At 38.8% G+C, this 21,784-nt stretch overlaps 1 protein-coding gene across 1 annotated transcript in view; it reads left to right on the top strand.

Moving 5' to 3' along the window:
* Nucleotides 1-1,290: 1,290 nt before the first annotated feature.
* Nucleotides 1,291-21,784, top strand: part of ADGB (androglobin) — a 100,459-nt gene continuing 79,965 nt past the window's right edge. The window contains exons 1-7 of the mRNA XM_089530233.1: nt 1,291-1,430; nt 10,770-10,947; nt 11,949-12,041; nt 13,254-13,325; nt 16,387-16,596; nt 18,526-18,665; nt 19,588-19,674. Coding sequence (XP_089386359.1) covers nt 1,357-1,430; nt 10,770-10,947; nt 11,949-12,041; nt 13,254-13,325; nt 16,387-16,596; nt 18,526-18,665; nt 19,588-19,674 — 854 coding nt within the window. The 5' untranslated portion in view covers nt 1,291-1,356. The remainder of the gene's footprint in view (nt 1,431-10,769; nt 10,948-11,948; nt 12,042-13,253; nt 13,326-16,386; nt 16,597-18,525; nt 18,666-19,587; nt 19,675-21,784) is intronic.

Genomic DNA, 21,784 nt, shown 5'->3' with positions numbered 1-21,784 from the left:
CAGAAGGAATTCCAAAATGTCCTCTATTTTGAGTATGGCTTAAGAAGCACAAATTTACATTTCTATGAGTGTTTTTGGTTCTGAGTTGGTCATGTCCTCCATTTTTCTTGAAGGTCCTACATTTTGCATTGCCTCGTCCTCCTTCATGGTTATGACCTCTGATCACTCTGGCTTTGGTAGACCTGAGCCCACTTCCACATGCTTCTGAGAAAGTAGATTCAGGGTCCAAAAACTCACTGCAGAAATGATCCAGTTTGAGACCGCTTTAACTGCCCTGGCTCAGCGCTAGGGAATCCTGGGAACTGTAGTTTATTATGGCACCAGAGCTCTCTCTGACAGAGAAGGCCTAAATGTCTCACAAACACTACAGTTCCCAGAATTCCCTAGCATTGAGCCAGGGCAGTTAAAGCGGTCTCAAACTGGATTGTTTCTGCAGTGTGTTTTGGATCTTTCCTTTACCAAGGCTCATGCTACCAACCTTTCTCTTTCAGTGTGCCTGAATGGTACTACAGATCCCTTTACACCAGTGGTCCCAAACTGTGCCCTGTAAGAGATTTTGGACTCCAGCTCCCAGAAGCCTCAGCCATGTTGGCCAATAGTCTGGGATTCTGGGAGGTGAAGTCCAAAAGCCCTTTAAAGAGCACAGCTTGGCGGCCACGGCTTTACACTCTTGATCCCCTACATTTCCCAGTCTTTGAATTCTCCTCAGAGGGAGGCCAAAGTAAAGCCCCTCTCAACAAATCTTGCCAAGAAAACCCCTTGATAGGTCCGCATGAGCCAGAAATAACTGCAGACCAGGGTTCAAACGCCAGCTCTGACATAAAGTCTGGCCAAGTGGGTGAGCTTGGGCCAGTCTCACTAGATCACTGCACCAGACTCACAGTGCTGGGTTTCCACTTTAACTGCCCTGGCTGCCTCCTGTTGCATTCTGGGATTTGCAGTTTAAAGGAGGAGGTGTTTAAAATCCTCAGCCAGAGAGGTCTTAGGCCTCACTGAACTACAAACCCCAGAATGCAACGGGAGGCAGCCAGAGCAGTAAAAGTGGGATAGCAGCACAGTAAGAGTAATGTGGACACTCTCTCCGCCTGAGAGGATGGCAAAGCCTTTTCTAAAGAGCCTGGCCAAGGAAGCCTTAGGAGAGGTTCGCCATAAGTCAAAAATGACTTGGAGGCACACAACAACAAGAAGTGAAATGGTGCTGTTGTCTATAACTTCCTAGCTCTATACACCGGAAGTGCTCTACCCTCTCCGCTATCTGTCCTTCGTTCCTATCTCTACGGTCCAGGGCGACGTCCGGGAGCGTCTCCTAGCAACGGAGGGAACGCTGAGGCCTGCTCCTTTGAGGAAGCGGCCACGATGTCGAAGTTGGCCAAGAAGAAGGAAGTGCTGAAGACGAACAACGTCCTCCAGCCAGGCCTCCCTTTCAAAGAGTAAGGCGCCTTTTCGCCTCTAAACAGCAGCCTCCTCTCTCCCTTTCCCAGTTTGCAGGGAGGGACCAAAGGCTGCAGAAATAACCTGGTTTGGCCCCGCTTTAACTCTTTATCTGGCTCAAGGCTATGGAATTCTGGGAGTTGTTGTGGGGCCCAGAGCGGAGCCTCAACACAGAAAAATGTTACATAGTGCACTAACACAACAAAAAATGAAATGCACAGCCATAGGATGGGTGACCCTGGCTTAAGGAGGCTACATGTGAAAGGGATCTAGGAGTCCAAGTAGACCACAAGTTGAACATGAGTCAACAGTGCGATGCGGCAGCTAAAAAGGCTAATGCGATTTTAGGCTGCATCAATAGAGGTATAGTGTCTAGATCAAGGGAAGTAATAGTGCCACTGTATTCTGCTTTGGTCAGGCCCCACCTGGAATATTGTGTCCAGTTCTGGGCGCCACAATTTGAAAAGGACATTGAGAAACTGGAGCGTGTCCAAAGGAGGGCGACAAAAATGGTGAAGGGTCTGGAAACCTTGCCCTATGAGGAACGCCTTAGGGAGCTGGGGATGTTTAGCCTGGAGAAAAGAAGGTTAAGAGGTGATATGATAGCTCTGTTTAAATATTTGAAAGGATGTCATATTGAGGAGGGAGCAAGCTTGTTTTCTGCTGCTCCAGAGACTAGGACCCGGAGCAATGGATGCAAGCTACAGGAAAAGAGATTCCACCTGAACATTAGGAGGAACTTCCTGACAGTAAGGGCTGTTCGACAGTGGAATGCACTTCCTCGGAAGGTGATAGAGTCTCCTTCCTTGGAGGTCTTTATACAGAGGCTGGATGGCCATCTGTCAGGGATGCTTTGACTGAGACTTCCTGCATGGCAGAATGGGGTTGGACTGCAGTCTCTTCCAACTCTACGATTCTACAATAGCCTTCCAGCATCTAGGGACAGTTCACACTTGGTTTGCTCTTGATTCATCCCCCCCCCTTTTTTTTGGGAGGGGCTGTTTCTGGCAGTCCATGTTATCTGCAGAACTCCACATTTCAAATGAGTCAGTTGTTTTCTGTTCAGCTTTCTTCACTGTCCAGCTTTAACAAATGTACATCAAAACTGGAAATACTCTGGGATACATTATTCTTTTTTTTTTTTTGGTACTTAGTGATATATCTTTATGTGTCTTGAAGTTCTTATTTAGTTTTTTTTTTATTCTTAGTCTTCATCTTCTTATTACTCTAATTAAAAGATTGTATGTACAGTGCTGTGTAAATTTACAGCGCTATATAAATAAAGTTTAATAATAATAATAATACAGTCCCTAATATGATTAATGAATGAGCCAAGATACCGAGAAACTTTAACTATTTCTGTATCTTCATTATCCACTTTAATGTTGCAAAAATCATCTGCAGTTATTATTTTTGTTTTCTTAATGTTCAGCTGAAACCCTGCTTTTGTATTTTCTTCATCTTCAACCATAGCCATTCCAAGTTTTTGATATTTCCTGTCAGTAATATTGTGCACACCTATATCTTAAATGGATAATGCTTGCCCTCAGATGTTCAAAGCGCCTTCCTCTGAGTCTAATACCACTTTCCTTATTATGTGTTCTGCAAATACATTGAATTAATAGGGTGTAGCCTTGCTTAATCTCCTTGCCAATTATAAATAATTCTGTCTTGACAGTAGGTCTTGTATAGCTTTCCCATCAGAACAATCAAATGTTGTAGCACACTCATTTCTTTTAGTTCAATCTATAGTTTTTCATGATCTGTGCAATGAGAGGCTTTCTGTAATCTATAAAGCAGAGGCTGATTTTCTTCTGAAATTCAATGGTGTAAGCAGCATATGTTTGCAATATGATCTCTAGTTCCTCTTCTTTCTTTCTTTCTTTCTTTCTTAATCTAGCTTGGACATCTGGCAGTTCTTGTTCCAGATGTTGTAAAAGTCTTTGTAGTAAAATGTTGAGTGTCACTTTGCTTACATGGGAGATGAATGCAATGGCCCAATAGTTACTACAATCACTGATCTCACCTTCCGTATGGACAGGGATGTATACAGAGCATTTCCAGTCTGTGGACGACTGGAAGTTTTGTTTTCCATATTTGTTGGCAGCTTTAGTTAGAACTTGGATGGCTTCTATGTCTGTAGCCAGAAGCAGCTTTGTTGGTCTGCTTTGAAAGCAACTTTCACTTTGTTTCCTAAAATTGTGGGTTTGTCATCAAAATGTTCTTTGAAGAAATCTGGCAATCTTTCTTTTCTTTCATATAGCCCTTTAGTGTATTGCTCCCATCTGTTATATTTTTTTTTCTTGAGCATGTAGCATCCTCATTGATTTCTTGACTCTTGTGGAAGAGATCTCTCATTCTGTGGTTTTGTTGCCTTCTATTTCTTTTCACTGATTATTATAATACAGTCTGCCCTTCTTATACAAGGATTCAAGCACCCACGGTTTGAAAATGTTCCAAAAAAGTATACATTTCAAATATCAAACCTTGATGTTCCATTTTTTATTAGGGACACCATTTTGCTATGTCATTATAATTAATGGGACTTGAGCATACACGGATTTTGTTATACACAGGGGATCTTGGAACCAAACCCCAGCGTATAACAAGGGTCCACTGTGGTTCTCTTTGTCTTTATGCACAAATTGCTGATCAGTTTTATCCACTGTTGGAGAGTTTTGTCAGCCCATTTATGTTATCTTTTACTTCTTGCTTGTTCTCAGCTGTTTGAAAAGTTCCATCTGTTATGCAGTGATGCTTTTCTTTCTTTTTGGCTTTCTTCTTTGAATTCTTCCCTGATGCATTCTTCTCAGATGGTTCTCTGAGACAATGCAATCCTTTGCATTCTTCTGAACTCAGAGTTCTGCATCAGTTGTTCTGCATCTCAGTCAATTTGGCTTAATCATGCAAATCTGTTCATTAAACACAAGTTCTACAAGGTTGTTATTTCGATTGTATTCTTATGCTGTGATTTAGTGTACTTGTTTAGCTTTACCATTATTTTTTATATTAGCAGTTCATGGTCTGTGGCAAGGTCTGCTTCTGGTCTTGTTTTTGCAGAGAGAATGGAGCATTTCCATTTTCTGCTTCCAGTTACATTGTTTATTTGATTTCTTTATTGGCAATCTAGTAATGCTCAGGTATTGTATACAATAATCTTTTGGGTTGCCGGAAGGATGTTTTTTGCATCAAACAAATCCCTTATGTTTGCAGATATGTAATAACTAACTCTTGTCCATTAATGTTTGTTTTTGTTGATACTTTATCTTCAATCTTCCATACAGTATATACTTTGAAGGTGTTTAGTAAAACCACTTTGTTGCTCTGACACCTGTTCACCTAAAATTTGAAGCTTTTACTTAAGACCTTGAATGAGTAAGGTAACAGGGTTTGGAAAATCCTTTCAGATATCCATTTGTCCTTCCGTGTAGGAGCTTGGAAGGAGCTTAGAGTGATATATGTCTTCCCCTTCATTTTATCCTTAAAACAGTGGTAGGTTAGGGTGAAATATAGTGACTAATCTTATTGTCACGGATGAGAAGTCAGTCTGCATGTAAGATTTTCACTCTGCAATCAGTTCTCCTTCTGTTACACTATTTTTTCTTTCCTCCTATCTGGAATATATAGCCGCACTACAGATAATTGTACTTTGTTCCAAGAAAACCTAGTTAGGGTGATTTGTAGAGTATCTGTCACATGCTTTATAGTCAGGGTGGAATAACTGAAAAGAATTGTGCTTTTTGTTGAAAAAACATGACATCTGGTGCAAAGATTGCTTACTGAATATTAAAGAGATTTGGATAGTGAAGGGATTCATTTGGCTCCTAAAGTTGCTGGTGGCAATTTTTCAAAATGGCAGCCAGCACAAGTGCAGTGTATGAAAAAAAATGAGGATGACTTTATTTGACACAAGTTATATGGTGTGTTTAAATGCTTTATTAGGTGGTATTACCCAGTACTTTGTTTAACGAACCTGCACATTAATAAAGATGAAAGCTCATTTCTGTTTCTATCAAGTTTACTGAGCAGAATATACATCTCGGCACTGATTTTTATTTGTTTAAATTGATATTTTTGATGTTTCACATTGTAAGACCCTTCTAACAATACAATGAACATTCAAGTCTACATCATTTGGCATCATGCATGTAAACATCGACATGTTTACATAGTCACCTTTATCAAAGAGATTCAAAAGCATAAAACTAAAATGAAGCAACACATGCACTTCATTTTCATAGTACAATTTTATCACCTTGGGACTTTTAAAAAAACAAACAAACCCATATCTTTATTGGTTAAACGTGTTTTAGTAAAAAAATAAATACAATACCTGTGTCTATGCCCAAATTTGAATTGTTTGTTTCAGCAAAAGCTACCATGTATCATTGCTGAAAACATTCTTTATAAAAGCACACTGTAGTGTAAGGTCAATCATTCAGTTGCATTGTTTTTACCACTCTCCTTGCAGGAGATAAATTCTTGGCTGCTGCTTCCTTTTTCTTTAAAGATAAGGGTGTGTTTGGTGGTCATTTTGAAAAATGGCTGACAAGCCTTCACAGGACAAAGCATCCACATCTTTTAGCCAACAGAAATACTTTTCTCCCCAATTGCCATGCTTTTATCACAAAATGCACAACAAATTGGCCAATTCACCCCACAATTAAACCAAAGACACATCTTTTAGCCAACAGAAATGGAGAGCTGTAGGAGTTACTAAGTAGTCAAAATCTATATAATGCTTTCATTAGACTTGCCACCTGTCCAGTGAAATTGACTGCCCATTTATTCATGGCAGCATAGTTAATTTATGGAATTCATCACCCAGCATGTACTGGTTGGTGGTCAGTAGCTAAGGCCCATTCCACATGGGCATATAGTATGCGCGGAGTGCTTACTAGGGTTAGGAAGGGACGTGACTTCTTCATGCCCCTAACCCTAGTATGCACTCTGCGCGTACAAAATGGCGGTGCCCTATACAGCCGGGGGGCGCATTTTGATGTCGCGGACACATAGCGTTCGGATGTCGCACCACGGAAATGATGCGGCGAGTGCGCCATTAGTGCCTCACCGCATCATTTCCGCAACGCAAGAAGAAGCGCCATTTTGGCGCTTCTTAGCAGCGGCAGGAAGTCTCGCGGTTTGGCCGCTGGGGCTTCTCGCTGCCGTTAATGATGGCGCGGGCAGACCGCCACTTTCCGTCCGTCTGTAACACGCCTTAGATAGCTTTAAAATGCTTTATTAAAACCCACATTGGTATTAATGGCTATTGACTATAATAGCTGAGAGAGGAACCTCAGTGCTTCAGTTTATATGAAGCAGAGCCTGGAAAAGATATGTTTTAGATTACAGCTGCCAAAATTCCTCAGCCACCATGCAGCGTAGAAAAACCTTTTTACTTAGCACTCTGTGGGTTTCCAAGAAACAGCTGTCTGGCAATTCTTGGAAATAGTGTAGATTGCTGAGCTGTACGATCTGTTGTTCATTGATCTGGGCTTTCCTTATTGTTGCAAATCCACAAGTCCACATCTTGGAACTACAAACTCTCCTCCTGTATACATTTATTGCATGATTGCATACTGATATGTGTCACATTTACATGCTCCCTATCAGAGATACAGTACTGGTATAAACACAACAGTTTGCTTGGACCTATGCTCTAACTTTGGTTTTCATTACTTTCAGTTTGGTATCTAAAAATGCTAGATGGCACATTATTCTCAAAGTATGTCTGGATAAGCATTTATAATAAGCCATTTTTTTTAAAAAAACTGGATTCCTCTGAGACTTAATTAATCTATACAGAAATAGCTTGACTTTCAGCAACTTTGGTGTTGATTAAAAGTCACATGAAGTTCTCAATCTCTACTGTGAGAGGAGATTGCCAGTCCTTTTATTTCTTTCCTGCTTGATACCTTTCACACTAATTGAAAACTGAGTACTGTATGTTGCTACATCAGAAAGCTGTCTAATCCATTTCTTGGTTCTTGAATATGTATCTCTTTTCATCCAAAAGAAAGCTTGTTTGGTAAGAGTGTCCATGTGGTTAGGAAGCACTTGTGGACAATCTTAGAAAATGACCTACTTTGCTGTTTTCTAGAAGTACTGAAGTGTGATTTTATAGCTTAATCTGAGTTACTCAAATGTGCCTGGTTAGTAAAAACCTAAGAGGTGCTCCAAAGTGTAGCTTGGGTTGGGCCAAAGAGCCACCAATCCCAGCAATCTGATTCTAGCCAGATGTCTTAGGGCAAGATGATGATAGTCATCCCAGTGTTTGGTAAATGGAACATGCACTTTGAGCAGTTGTGTGTGTTTAGGTGCCACTGATGCATTAGTCTTCCGAGCATTTATCCACTCCACTTTCAAAAGTCACTGTTAACATTTTCTTATCAAGACTAGACTATATTACTGTATGTGCCAGCATGATGTAGTGGTTTGAGTGTTGGACCAAGACTCTGGAGATCAGGGTTTGAATTCCTGCTCAGCCATGAAAACTCACTGAATGATCTTGGGTGAATCACACACTCTTCGCTCCAGGAAACCCTGTTTACCTTAGGGTTTGCTTAAGTCAGAAATAACTTGAAGGACACAAATCTTGTCAAGAAAGCCTTGTGATAGGGTTGCCTTAGGGTTGTCATAAGCTGGAAATGACTCAAAGGCACACAGCAGCAACAACAGCAACATATAGAATGCTTGACTAGCCCATTTACTTTTGGTGTCAGACTGCAGATGTGTGTGTGTGTGGTAAACAGGCAAGATACAAAGCTTGAGCTGGGAAAGAATAGAATTCTACACCACCAACAACAAAAATAAAAGCCTTCCTTCCTCCCAGTATGATAAGCATGTAAGTTTGACAACCAGAATGGAAATCATAAGAAGAGTGGGAGGCTGGTAAAAGACAAAGTCATGCCTGGATTCATTTTTGAAAAAGCCTTCAAGTGGTCTGTAGAAGGTTCAAAATATTTTTATTTTCTTATACAAGATTTACCTGAACTGGCTGCTTCATTTCACCTGACAATGTTTTAAGTGTTGAATAAAACATTTGTTGAAACATTTTGAACTGTTCTTTTTAGTGTTGTAGCAACCTATATTATACTTTCCATGTCATCTTTGCCTCTGGTGCCACATTTTCTGTTAAAGAAGTAATGCCCAGAAACATCTACCTATTAACTGAGTTTGCATGTACAGTATATTCCATTTCCAGAATAATCTGTATATTTTTTTGCAAAGTAGCTGAAGACCAGCTGATTTACCCTTTTTGAAGCCCACCTACCAAAAGCATATTTTACATGTGACTGACCATGCCATTTGTCACTTTCAGGTTTATCAGATAGCAGCTTTCAGGCTTAGTATCTTTTTTGCCAGGAGAATATATTGCTGCCTTCTAGTATGAAAAAGAAGAAACCATTCAACCAAGAACCCAGTGACAGCAAATGTTTCTACATTGCTTTACTGATTGATGTTAACCAGGTTATCAGATGTCTACCTATAACATGATTGAGATCTTAGGCATCTATGAGGTTTTTTACAAAACCCTATGTGAAAGGATGTCAGGTCAGGACAACATATCTCTCTTTTACTTCAACAAACCACCAGCTAAGCCTTCTGGCCTCAACTGTCAAGGAATATTTAAGTTTAGCTTCTGCTGAACTGTAGATAGCAAATTTAAATCAAGAGGTTGATGGCAGCTTGTTCTCATCTATTAAGTGACATTTTTTATCTATAAAGACATATTTCAAGTAAAATTATCACTCCTCTTGGCAAAAAAAGGATAGTTTTTTCCCTTCCTTGTGGTTAGTTGGTGTTTGCTTGTATGCATATTATTGAGGAGCTAAGAGTGTAGTTCTGTATACAGTGTGTCCTTGGTATCTGCTGGGGTTTGGTTCCTCCCCCCCTCCCCCCGTAGATGCCAAAATCTGTGGATTAAAATGTCTCCATTTTGAGAATACCTAAGAAGCATGAGTTTATATTTAGATGAGTGTTTTGAGTTTTTAATTTTGTGATGTCCTACATTTTTCTTGAATGTCCTACATTTTGCAATGCCTTATACTCGTTTGCAGCTATGACATCTGTTCATCCATTTGTTCACCCTGCATTAGTAGCATTAGCTAGCCTGGATTCTAAGCATTTGTTTGTTTGTTTTAAAAGAAACTAAGTGTCTGGCCCATCTGAAAGTAGATGCATCTGAATGTCAACTTGAATCCAGCATGTGTGTTTGTACGCATGCGTGTGAGTGTATGTATGGTGAACTGATACGTGTGACTTGTTATATCTCTCCCATCTTTCACAAAATACATGAGTTGTGTATTAATTAAACCAATAAAGTAATAAAATGTAGTTACAAATAGGCTACATAAGTGGAAGCAGAAGATAAAGAAACTCCATTCTCTCTGCAAAACCAAGACCAGAAGGAAATTTTGGCACAGATCATGAACTGTTAATATGGAAAATTAGAGAAAAGCTTATTACTTAAACTAACCGCCATGCCAAAATGAAGAACAGTTCTATAGAATTTAAAGAACAAGGAAAAATAGTTAAGGACAGATAAGAAACAAAAGAAAAAAAGTTACAGAAATAGGTTCAGATTCCTGAATGCAACAGTTCAGCAACTTATGCACAGGGAAAAAAGTCTAAGAGAACTGCTACTGTATAATAACCAATGCAGCAAAACCAAAAGATGACAACAAAAGGTAAAAAAAGAGAACTTGTCTGCAAGAGTCAAGAAATCAAAGGGGTAGCCATGTCAGCCATGTAGCAAATTATAACAACATCCAAAATCCACAAAACAGTGATACCTTTATGGGACCAACCAAATGCACAAAATATATGTTGCAAGCTTTCAAAGTTGCAGTATTACAGAGGTTGCTCAACTCCAACAGCTGGTTGAATGCCTTCTGGCCTGGGAGTCTCATCTAACTAGCACTATTTCATTCTTTCATTTTGGATTGTCTCTTATTTGGCCTTTCTTGATAAAAGACATTCAGAAGTAGTTTTCCGGTATCCCATCCTGTGCAGTGCAAACAAAAGTCAGCTAAATGTGCTACTGCTGTGTTAATAAATCTAATAATGGTTTTATGACCTTGGAATAAACTCCCTTTAAGAAAATCTGATGCTTCTGTCATTGACAATGTATGATGGTAGACAATGACCATAGTAAACTACTGAAGTAAAGCATTCTCTTTTATTTTTAGAGATGCTAATTACCTGACATTTGAAAAAGAAATCAAACTCATCAACATTAATTAAGTTTAAATTAGAATAAATAAATATGTAATGTTATTGTCATATAAAACTCCAAAAGAAATGCAAGATATTTTTGTGTTCTCACTTTCTTTCAGACCTTGGTTTCTTTCTGGATCAGCCTCAGGTGTGAGCCCTCAGGGTGCTTTATTTGAGGGAAGGAGGGGAAGATTTCCTATCTGGCCAGAATGGAATGAAGCTGATATCAATGCAGAGAAGTGGGATGCAGGGAAAGGTGGAAAAGAAAAAGATAAATCAGGAAAAAGTCCTCTTTTAGTAAGTTTGCCTACTAAATTTGAGTAATCTTGCAGTAGATTCCCTTGTATCACTTAATTAGTTAATCTTCTTAAACCCATCTTTTAAACCGTTATCACTCTCCAGACTTGTTGTACATTCAAATGGCAACTTGTAGTGTTTCTGTCTTGTATTGGTCATTAAAAATAGGCAAGACTAAGGGCCTGAGCAGAGGGGGAAAGTGGGCTTGCTTCCAGGGTTTCCCGACTCTCAGGTAAAACCCACTGACCACACTGCCAGCTTCCACAATGGGCCAGACATCCATGGGCAGTACACACTGTCATTCTTCTGATAGGACAAACTCATTTTAGACCTGCCAAAATGCGGTACTCGCCAGTACAAGCTGTGCAGAACCGTTTTTTCTCTCTTCTGTCCCAAACAAATGCACACATGTGCATGGACGCACCACCAGCAGCCACCAGTTGCCTCTCTCATCCTGCCTCACTGCCAGCCCATTCAACGCTCTCTGCAACTGGCTCTGCAACTGCCTACTTGATTGCACAATTGACTTTCTGAATAGAGCATTTGTGCGTCTAGTGACGCACTGGGACAGCATGGTAATGGAGGCCCCCCATACATGCCCCCTTTCCCTTGGCCCCTTCCCCATCTCTGCACTGGCTCCTAGTCCACTCACTAGTGCAATAGTTCACTCTGGCTTTAACCAGAGCAAGGTGGGATTTATTTTGCTCTGGTGTTTAACCCTGGTGTGCAGCTTCATCCTGGATTCTTTCCATATTTGCCATGTGCATCGTTTCAAAATGGGGTAAAACTACATTTTATTGCTCATGCAGACAGCCCTCCAGTCTGCATAAAATGAATCTGGGACAAGTTAGTTATGATTGGCTGAGCTTTCATTGATTTTAATGACTTTCATTTGCTTAATTCATCAAATATATAATCATTCATAAGGTGACCTTAAACTGAATCCAGCTTAACAGCATGTAACAACATACAGTGTTTTTGTAATTTAATATTTCACCTAGCATTTCTTTGAAGACCCAGAAGGAAAAATTGAACTTCCTCCTTCTTTAAAAGTGAGTTCCTGGAAGAGGCCACAAGAAATCTTAGTCAATAAGGTAAGAAGTACTTGTTTGGATGTATTACAAAACAAAAACAAGACAACTGTAATATTATGCAATTGGCCTTCATTTTCAGGAAGAGCTCCCCCTGCGGATACCAAAAAATGTGGGACCTCAAGTCCCATTACTGTCAATCAATGCTGGTGTGTGCAAGGTCATTTTAGTACAGCTGCATGCACGACAACTGGGCAGGGCCATCCACAGATTCTCCAATCCATGGATGTTTAGCCCACTGATAGAGAGATCCAACTGTAATAAGTAAGAAACAACAGCTTATTTAAAATAGTGATCTCTTGGGTTCTTGTACAAAAATAAATTAATAGCCAAGAACCAGAAAAAAAATCAGAATACTGATATAACAAAGTGTATTTCATAAGTATCTACACTACTATTTATGATTAACAAATTCATGTTCACTGGAACAGACTTCTGTTTTGCTCAACAATCCATGAAGTAAGGATGGAAGGAACAGAATAATTGCCTTCAAACCAATTTTGGTTCCAAACTTACTAGGTTAGTCCCAACCAAAAACAGGTTAATTTCTGGATGATGTATGAAGGGTTGTTTGGCAGTGATGCTTGATTTGCCTGTTTTTGAAGAGCAATTTGTTAATAGTGACCCCTTGAGCATGTAAACTGGGAAGATTGGGAAGGGGAACTTGAATATAATTTATATTTCTGAAAAAATAGCTGCAGAAATGGGTGAAATGCACCAGATCTTGATTGAGCTATGCAACCACTGCCCTGTGTGTCTGGTGTTGACAATGCCTATTAACACTGCCTCTTTTTATCCTTCCACCAAGATCCTGAATTTGTTGTTATTTGAAATTGCTTTGTCATTTTCTCTGTTTTTATTTTAATTTCTTTTTAGTTAGTTGAATCTATTAATTTGTCCTCCCAGGGCCAGGGAAATATGTCCTGTCAGTGCCCCCTTTTTGTGAGTGCATGCTTTTTAGATATAGTTTATTCTTGCCAGTATTTATTTTCCTATGATTTTGTGGCTTTTACTTTGGTGTGTGTGTGTGTGTATGTGTGTTGTATATGCAGTTTTAATTTTCCCCCCAACTAGGCTGGGAATCTAACTGAAGTAGTTATATATATATTTTAAACAACTAAAATGTATAAATACATTTAAAATTTTAAAATTATATTAGAAAGTATAGAAAGATTTTTCACAGGTATTTTAATGAAAATAATTAATTTCTCTTAGGTGCCTGTGGTAGTAAAAAATGAAACTTGGTTTGACCTCTTTCCACCCAATGAACATTTAATGAACAGTGAGGTATGTGAATAATAACTTTTTATTAAGAAATAAGTCATATTTGTTATGTAGATGAATGGAAAAAATGTATTTGTTGTATATGAAAACAGGCAGCTCTTTTCCGGCGGCAGAATGAAGTAGCCTGCATCAGAGAGCACCATGGAAGGAGGGATAGATTAAGGTATTTCTCAGCTTTAAAATGTATCAAGATGTTTATACACGCAAGAACTTATATTTTGTGAGAACAATTTTCTATCAGTGCACTGTATCACGCTAATGCTCTGTGTTAAATATATGCTGTTTGTTCACTATGATTTAGTTAACAGGTGATAATGGCTGATAGTTGTAATTTCCCTCAAGTTACACAGTGGCAGGCACATAGCAACAAATTTTCCAGGGTTGTACAACAGTTTCCAGCATGGTATAGTCAGTGGCTTGAGCATGGGACTATGATTCCGGAGAGCAGTGTTTGAATCCTTGCTCGGCCATGAAACCCATTGGGTGATCTTGAGCAAGTCATACACTCTCAGCCTCAGAGCATGGAATGACAAATACTCTCTGAAGTAGCTTGTCAAGAAAACCCTGTGAAAATTTTGCCTTAGGGTCACCATAAATTAGAAATGACTTGAAGGCACACAATAACAGCCAACAGCTGCTGCACTTTTCCACGGAAGACAAATGGGTTTGTCATTGTCACTGCTCGGGGAAGAAGGCTGCCTCTCCAAACAGTCTTCATTACCAAGCTGCTCTACAAATGTAGACTTAGAAAATTGCATGTACTGTGGGGTAAGAGATTTTCCAAGTGAGTCTTTCCAGAGACAGACTCTTTGAAGCCAGCAGCCTTCTCTCCTGGATGGCACCAATGACTTTGGGATAAAACAGACAGGCAAAATAAAGCGGTTTCAAGTCGCTTTGAAGGCAGGCCATTTAAATGATGCACACCTTGAAAGCATCTGGAAACCAGACCGGAGCTGTGCTAAACACCAGAGCAAAAGAAGCTGGGATAGTCAAGGCAGAAAATCTTTACACCTGCATATGCCCCGACGTGAGTGCAGGGTTGCAGCAAAGCAAAGAAATGAAAGTGCAACAACTCTAATGGATGTAATTACAATGTGCACAAACCAGACAGTCCAGCATGGGATAAAGGAGTGTGTGTGAAGGGAACATGGGGGGCTCTACGACTGTGCTTTGCAGAATATCACTTGCACACCAATGCCCTGTATGGGTGGAGTATCGCACATGCAACTGTGTGACTAATCAAAGGGGAGGCCATCCATTGGGATCACATCTGGGCAGACATGGGAGGTACTAGGAAGTCAGAAGTGGCATTTTTGTGCAACGGTGCACATGTATGGTGGGGAGGCAACCCAAAAAAATTGCCCAGCATCATGGCTTGATGCCATGCCATGCTGTTGGCCTGTGCTTATTCAGCTTGCCTTGGGAACAAACTGTGCTGGAAAAAGCAAGATCAAGGCACTTTTTCCTGTCTGTCTGTTCTGGCCCTTTGTCTTACTTCTTTTGTGGCTATTGCAGCATAGTTACACTGAGGTAGTGTATGAATAAGATGGCAGCCTGTGTATACAAAACAGAAAAGGCACCCATGAACAACTGACAAAAGATTGGGAAAAGTCTCAAACCACGATACCTTCACAAACATCATATTGGTATAATCAATAGTATATTCGATTTACAGTCTACATCTAACCATTCATATTCATTAGAATTCAGTTAAAGTCACTTTTGATAAAAATGGTTATACTGGAACAATGTATCATTGTGAATGCACAATCATCATACATGTGTAAAATTTTAGATGGGGTCCTTACGGGGTGTCTGGCTTTAGAATGCATGTTAATAAGTCTGCCAAGTACAGTTTTACTCCTTTCTTATTTTGCTAATGTTAAGTTTGTTTCATACTGTCTTAGCATCAGTTTCCAATGCGGACTTTAGAAAAATTAGTGTTCTGTTTCATGTACAGTTTACATAGTGTGAATTTAACAGATTTGACAAAGTGTGAATTTGACCTAAAAATACAAAGGTATGTAGAGAAATAACTTAGTTTTGGAAGGCCTGTGACAGTGGTTCTGAATGTTTGACCTTCCACATATGTTTCAGTACAACTTCCAGAATCTCTTTATTCTTGGAAATGCTGTTCATGATTTCTGAGAGCTGAGAATCCAAATCATCTGGAGAACCAAAGACTGGAAGCTACTGGTCTGTGGTGTAACACACAGAGTGCATCTACACTGTAGAAATAATGCAGCTTGACACCACTATAATTGCCATGGCACCAGCCTACTTAATCTTGGGATTTGTTGCTTTGTGAGGAACCAGAATTCTTTGGCAGATCTGTAAAACTATATCTCCTATGATTACATAGGATGGAGCTAAGTCCTTAAAGCGGTGTCAGTCTGCATTATTTCTACAACATAGATGCACTCATACAGAGCTCTGGAAATATTAGAAACAGTGTCACCAAGTGAAAACTAGAGAGACTTGTGTAACTTTAATTTTGAATTTCGTTTGTTGGGGAATAATACCGTACTTAGTGTAACTATATTTATAACAATACTGTTACAGTTTAGAAAAGTAGAAGTTCAGGATTGTATATCACAAAGAACAAAATATATTTAAGGCTTCTTTAAAACATACCATTATATAGAACATACACAATTTAAAATATGAAGTGTTCAATACTCAAAAGATAATTTCACAGATAAGCAAAATTTATATTATGCCTAACAAGCCTGTTTTAAATATTTATACTATTCTGATTTGGATTATAATGAAAAAATTGCTTCATATTGTGCCTTATTTATTCTTTGGTATGACTAGCTTCTATTCATTCCCAGATTTATTTGTTTTATGCCCTGTTTCACCCATACTTAAATTATGAACTACATCACGTAGAAAACTATCCTCTATAGCATTTTATTAGTTATCTTCTGTACAAATAGAATGATTGTAATCATTGCAATTGTGTAATGTATTATGCAGAAAGAACCAAAATGAGTAGATTCCAAATGAAGCTTAGCTAACCTTGGTTATTTTGTTTCCTGCCACTACACCACACTGGCTTCAGCTGATGCGATGGATAATAAGTGAAATCTATGCAGTTTGGAAAATATATAATGCAGCAGTTTTAAGTCCTGATGCTAAAGCTAATACCAATGAAATACCTGCACTTTTGTGGAAACCATGGGAACATATATATTCATTATGCAAAGCTGTCAAGGGACATATGCCATTGTACAATAGTTATGGAAAATACATTGTAAAATTGTACTGGATGGTAAGTTTTATGTTTGTTTTATTTATACATTAACTTTGCATAACATTTATTTAGAAAACTATGCAGGAGATATAGTTGTATGTGTGTGTACTACTACTAATAATAGTACTAACATCAACATTTTTCAGTCAGCTGGTCCAGCTATCTGCTTTCAGTTGTAGCAGAACTTTTCTTCCTGTCCCCCACCAGCTCTCTGGACCTCCCCAACTAACACTTTCAGGGAGGTTTTCAGCACTCCAGATGTGGTTTAGGGTTTTAGGAGAGCTGCATTTGGGACTGTGGCTGGCCCTTCCCAGTTGCTCTGGATACCACAGTTTCACCAGCTGAGCATTATATTTGGTGGCAGCTCATAATTATTAGTATTGCTACATAATTTTTATTTGAATTTTTATTTGACAACAGCTATAAATGGTATGGTTACAATTTTGTATTTTATCCCAAGAAACAAAAGAAACTTCTTAATGTAAAACATGCACTATATATTTCAGTTTGCATTATATATTTTATATATTCTTGGTATGGGTCACTTTACACTTGGCAGTCGTGGTCATTATCCAGCTGTATGCTTTTGTATAGCTAAGGAGTTCACTGCCAGAGCCTTCCCCATCTCTATATTGTTGATTGTTCATCATATAGGAAACATGGCTGGCATTGGCTCTTTGATGTATCAATGTAATCAGAAAAAGACTAAAATGTGAAAATATTATCATTCGCACAACAGTGACTGAAATACACTTCTGCACCTATTTGTCTTATTTCTGTGGGATATACTCTAGGAGACACCTGAAGCATTCCTCAGACCCCATACCCAAGCCCAATAGAAAATGTTCTTGTTTGGAACCCCATTTAAATGTTTTTATTTGAATGTTTTTATTTGAAAACCATTTAAAATGTTTTAAAATGAGGAACTTTTTGTCTAATTGTTATAATAAAGTTGGTAAAATAGACTTGAATCGTGTTCTTTTTTAACATGATAGCAGTGGTAGTGCACATAAATTCCACATTGTATAAGGCAAGGATGGATAGTACCACTTCACTGATGCTACTGAAATGTGTCTAGGATCAAGGCGAAGGAAGAACTATACAGTAATGGAGGATATGCCTCTTACTTACAAGAGAGAGGAGAGACTTGCAGGTGAAGCAGATGTCTGGGAAGTAGCAGCCTCTGGCTGCCCCAGCTGCAATTGGGCTGGGACTACAGTGACCACACAGCCTGCTCCCAAAGCTCCTAAAGTTTAAACCAACTCCTTTTTGATCTGGACCAGAGGGCAATGTTGGAGCGGCTTCTGGCTGCTTTTTGGATGTGCATAATCTAAACACCATGCTCCCAAAGAGGCCGCAAGCCGCTTCTTTTGGCCTGTGTGTTTTGGGCCTTGTCACAATAGCAGCATGTGGAAAATGACCAGAAGTATCCCACATTAGCTCACTACAATAACATTATCAGTTTTCACTTAATGCTGATGGAAATGTTCCACATAAGTGTCTAACAACATCTATATAGGTATCCAGTCTTCTTCATTCCCCCATTTAGTACCTTTGAAAAATAACACAGGCTCTCTTTCCTTCCTTGACTATTATTCAGTAGCATCTTCTGATAGCACACACTTCATAAATAATGACAAACTGTTTCTTTATTATTTTTATATATAAGAAGGTTGTTCTGAAAGGATACATTTTCTTTGCTAATAGCCACACCAGTTGGACAACTGGGATATAGCTTCTTGATGCACACACAAATTTTCTGAAATGCTAGCTGTATTGTTTCCCATTGTTCATATGGACTCTACTGGAATTGCAGATTTGTTCTCTCTGTTTATTTAAATTACCTATAATTAGGGTCAAGTTCTTGCTGTATCACAGATTCTCATTCCAGCTGCATTTTTCAGCACTATCCCATAGTATATAATTTCCTTTCTCTCTCTTATGTAGGGGTGCTGGAGAAAAATCATTGTAGATGACAGTATACCCTTCAGTGAAGACAATTACATGCTACTTCCAGCTACAACATGTGAAATTGAACTTTGGCCAATTATATTATCCAAAGCCATCATTAAACTAGCAAACAATGAGTATGTTTTCTAAGCTTCCTATCTGTTGGTTTTGAGATCAAAACAGAACAATTTGTAACAAAGGAAGAACCAAATACATAGAGTGGATCATTGTTTATTATGAATTAACTAATGGTGTATCTTTTTGAACTCTGTTTGATATTGTGAACCTAGGAAGACCCTAAGCTTACACCAAAGAAAGGAAATGATTGTAAAAATAAAAAATGTTCATGGTGTTCAGATTACAATGGGTTATAGATAAAACTCTGGATTTTGTATTGTACTAGTGACTGAGAATTAATATACAGCACCTAATATTAGGCGTTGTGGCTTTGCTGTTCTGCAAATCTATGCTTGTTAACAATACATTCCATAATTTTCTACCTTGGAGTAATGTAATATATAAAATACAATTTATTTTATAATGAAACACTTTTATTATGGCATATAATCCTGGTTTTGGGGAAAAGAGGACAATGATGGTGGTGATGATGATGATACCTTAAGGTAAATTGGTTTGCTTTTCAGATATTTTAAAATGACCTGATTTTACCACCTCTGGCCAACATGGCCACACTTTCATTTGAATATAACTGAGTGGGTGCACTACGTTATATCAAATTATATTGCCTAGAGAAAGATCTTGGTCTTGTTTTCCATTTTGATCTCCTTAGACCTTTGAGAACTTAAGTTGCTGCATAGTACATGTCTGTCTGTTGCAATCTATTGTTGCTAAAAAGATGAGAAAGGAGACCTGTAGCCCTTTCATTATTTACAGCTAAGCAGTAAGTAGAATTCTGAATATTCTTGTTTACTTGCTAGTAGAATGACTAGTGAAGAAAATGTATGATATATGGAAGGGGGGCAGTAAACAGTAAATGCATAAATAAAATTATTTCTTTGAATATCGGTATACTTACATGCACATTTTTATTTTTTGTAGTATACATGAAAATGGAAAAAGAGAACTAGGTGAATTCACAGTTCTGCATGCACTTACTGGATGGATACCAGAAATTATTCCACTCCAGTAAGTTCTAGTTTTAAAAGGCATGCCTTTTTCTTTGTTTCTGCTGTACTTGATTCATCTGGCCTTTGGGAAAAAATAGATTTACACTATGACTCAGACCTTAAGAGCAGTCAAAATCAATCCTGTGAAAGGCCATTTTAAAAAACTCAAATGCTTTATGTCTTGAAAATTAGGAGTTCAAAACTGTTATTGCTAAAATCTTTTTGATCTGTTGGATCCAAACTTAGTCTTATATAAAATAGACCCCTTGTAATATGCCTACACTAATGGTTGGTGCAATCCTAACTCAAAGAGACACTGGCTGTAGTGTTTTAAGATTAGCTACAAGCCTCTTATGCCTTTCTGCTGGCTGAAACCACTGCTTAGAAATCTGCTGGCATACGCTGAGTTCCCATATTAAGTGGGTAACATATAACGTCCTGCCCCTGCAGTTCTGTGTCAGCCCTCCATCCTATATATGGCCATTTTTTTCCACAGGGCACAAGGGCTGTTCTCTGGTCTCTGGATCTCATCAAAAAATCCCCACTTCATAAACTCCCCAGGAGATGCTGCAGTGGAGGGAGCAAAGAGGTCTCTCAGACCTTGACAAACCATCTCATCTTTACTTGGAGGGGGAATGAAATGGGAATTTATCCTCCCGATATCTTCCTCTCAGTGTTGCATTGATTGAATTGCCTCCCTGCTTTCTCCTTTTCCTCTCTGGTTGTTCCCAAATGCATCCAATTAAGTCGGGGAGCTGGGGGGTGCCAAAAACCCACTTCAATCCAGGATAATTGATCTCGGGTTTCCCCTTAAGTTTTTTTAAAACATCTGCATCATCAGTAGTGTGAATAACTGATGTGAATAGACCCGGGATAAAACGCTGCATGCCTTGTTTAAGAGCTTTGATGTCGGAGTGGTTAAATGGTTGTACTGCAGCCATTCACTCACAAACAACAAGGCTGTGAGTTCAGTACCAGCCAGGAGCTCAGGGTCGAGTCAGCCTTGCATCCTTCCAAGGTTGCTAAAATGAGTACCCAGCTTGTTGAGGGCAATTGGCTTACACATTGTTTGGGGGTGCTTAAGTGCACTGATAAACGGTACAGAAATATACTTGCTATTGTTTATGTTCTAAATGTATTCGCATTGTTGGCTCCATCTTTATTTGAATGCTTGCACATGTGAGCAACCAAACTCACAGAGATGTGTGTTAATGCAGTTCCATAGTGTGAATAACAAACCTGGAAAGTGTGAGTGAGATGATTCGCATAGTCGTGCTAAAAAATCCAACATCTGAATGGCCCCTCAGTAATCCGCCGCAGCAGCAGCCCCTCCCAGGGCCCAGCAGGGTTGTTTTAGATATTGGGCAAAGGGCTACAGAAAACCATATTGTCCTTCCTTCAAAGAGCCCTACGTGTGTGTTAGCCACACATTTGTATGTATGTGTCACTAACATGATTTTGGCCAGAGTGATTTACCAACGAAAATGCTCTGCTGAGTAAGTTCTGCCAGCAGAGTAGGCATTAAAAAGATCCATATCTCCTCTAGCCACAGTGTTGGCACAAAGTTAGGAGCAGGCAAAGATAGTCCTAGAATTTCCAACGTCCCTGGACTCTGAGAATTCAGATATCAGTTCAGCTGGTCCTTGGTCATCTTTGCCAATTAGGATTATTTTCTAGCTCTAGATCCAACTGTTGTGTTCCTGTCATTTGTAAAGCTATCTCATCTGTACAGTTATTTGTAAAGCTACCACTGTTGAAATACATTATGCTTTCTTTAGCCCAAAGTTGCTAAAATTGTTATACATCTCAGTTTGGGTAACTGAGTCTGTCTTGTATATGATGTCCATTTGAAATTTGTTTAAAGTATATAGGAAAAATATTTTATTCAAAATTGCAATAGTAGTTTTTAGATATATGACTCTGAACCTGCTCAGTTCAATGTATTTGTTGTATATTTTTATTACTAAATTTTGGTTATGTTTTAGGAAGTTGGAATTATTGATTCCCCTTTCTTTCCCTCAGTATTATAGAAAAAAATAGTTTACCTCCTTGCTTTCTTTTCTTTTCAAGTAATAGCTGGATTCTTGCATTATCACAGAAGAAATTAGCATCAGAAATATGAGGATGTC

This window comes from Sceloporus occidentalis, unplaced genomic scaffold (genome assembly GCF_023333645.1).
Source record: "Sceloporus occidentalis isolate IW3139 unplaced genomic scaffold, rSceOcc1.0.p SCAF_6, whole genome shotgun sequence".
NCBI classification, from domain to species: domain Eukaryota; kingdom Metazoa; phylum Chordata; class Lepidosauria; order Squamata; family Phrynosomatidae; genus Sceloporus; species Sceloporus occidentalis.
Note: the sequence above shows the minus strand (reverse complement) of the source record. Positions and strands in the feature narration are given on the sequence as shown.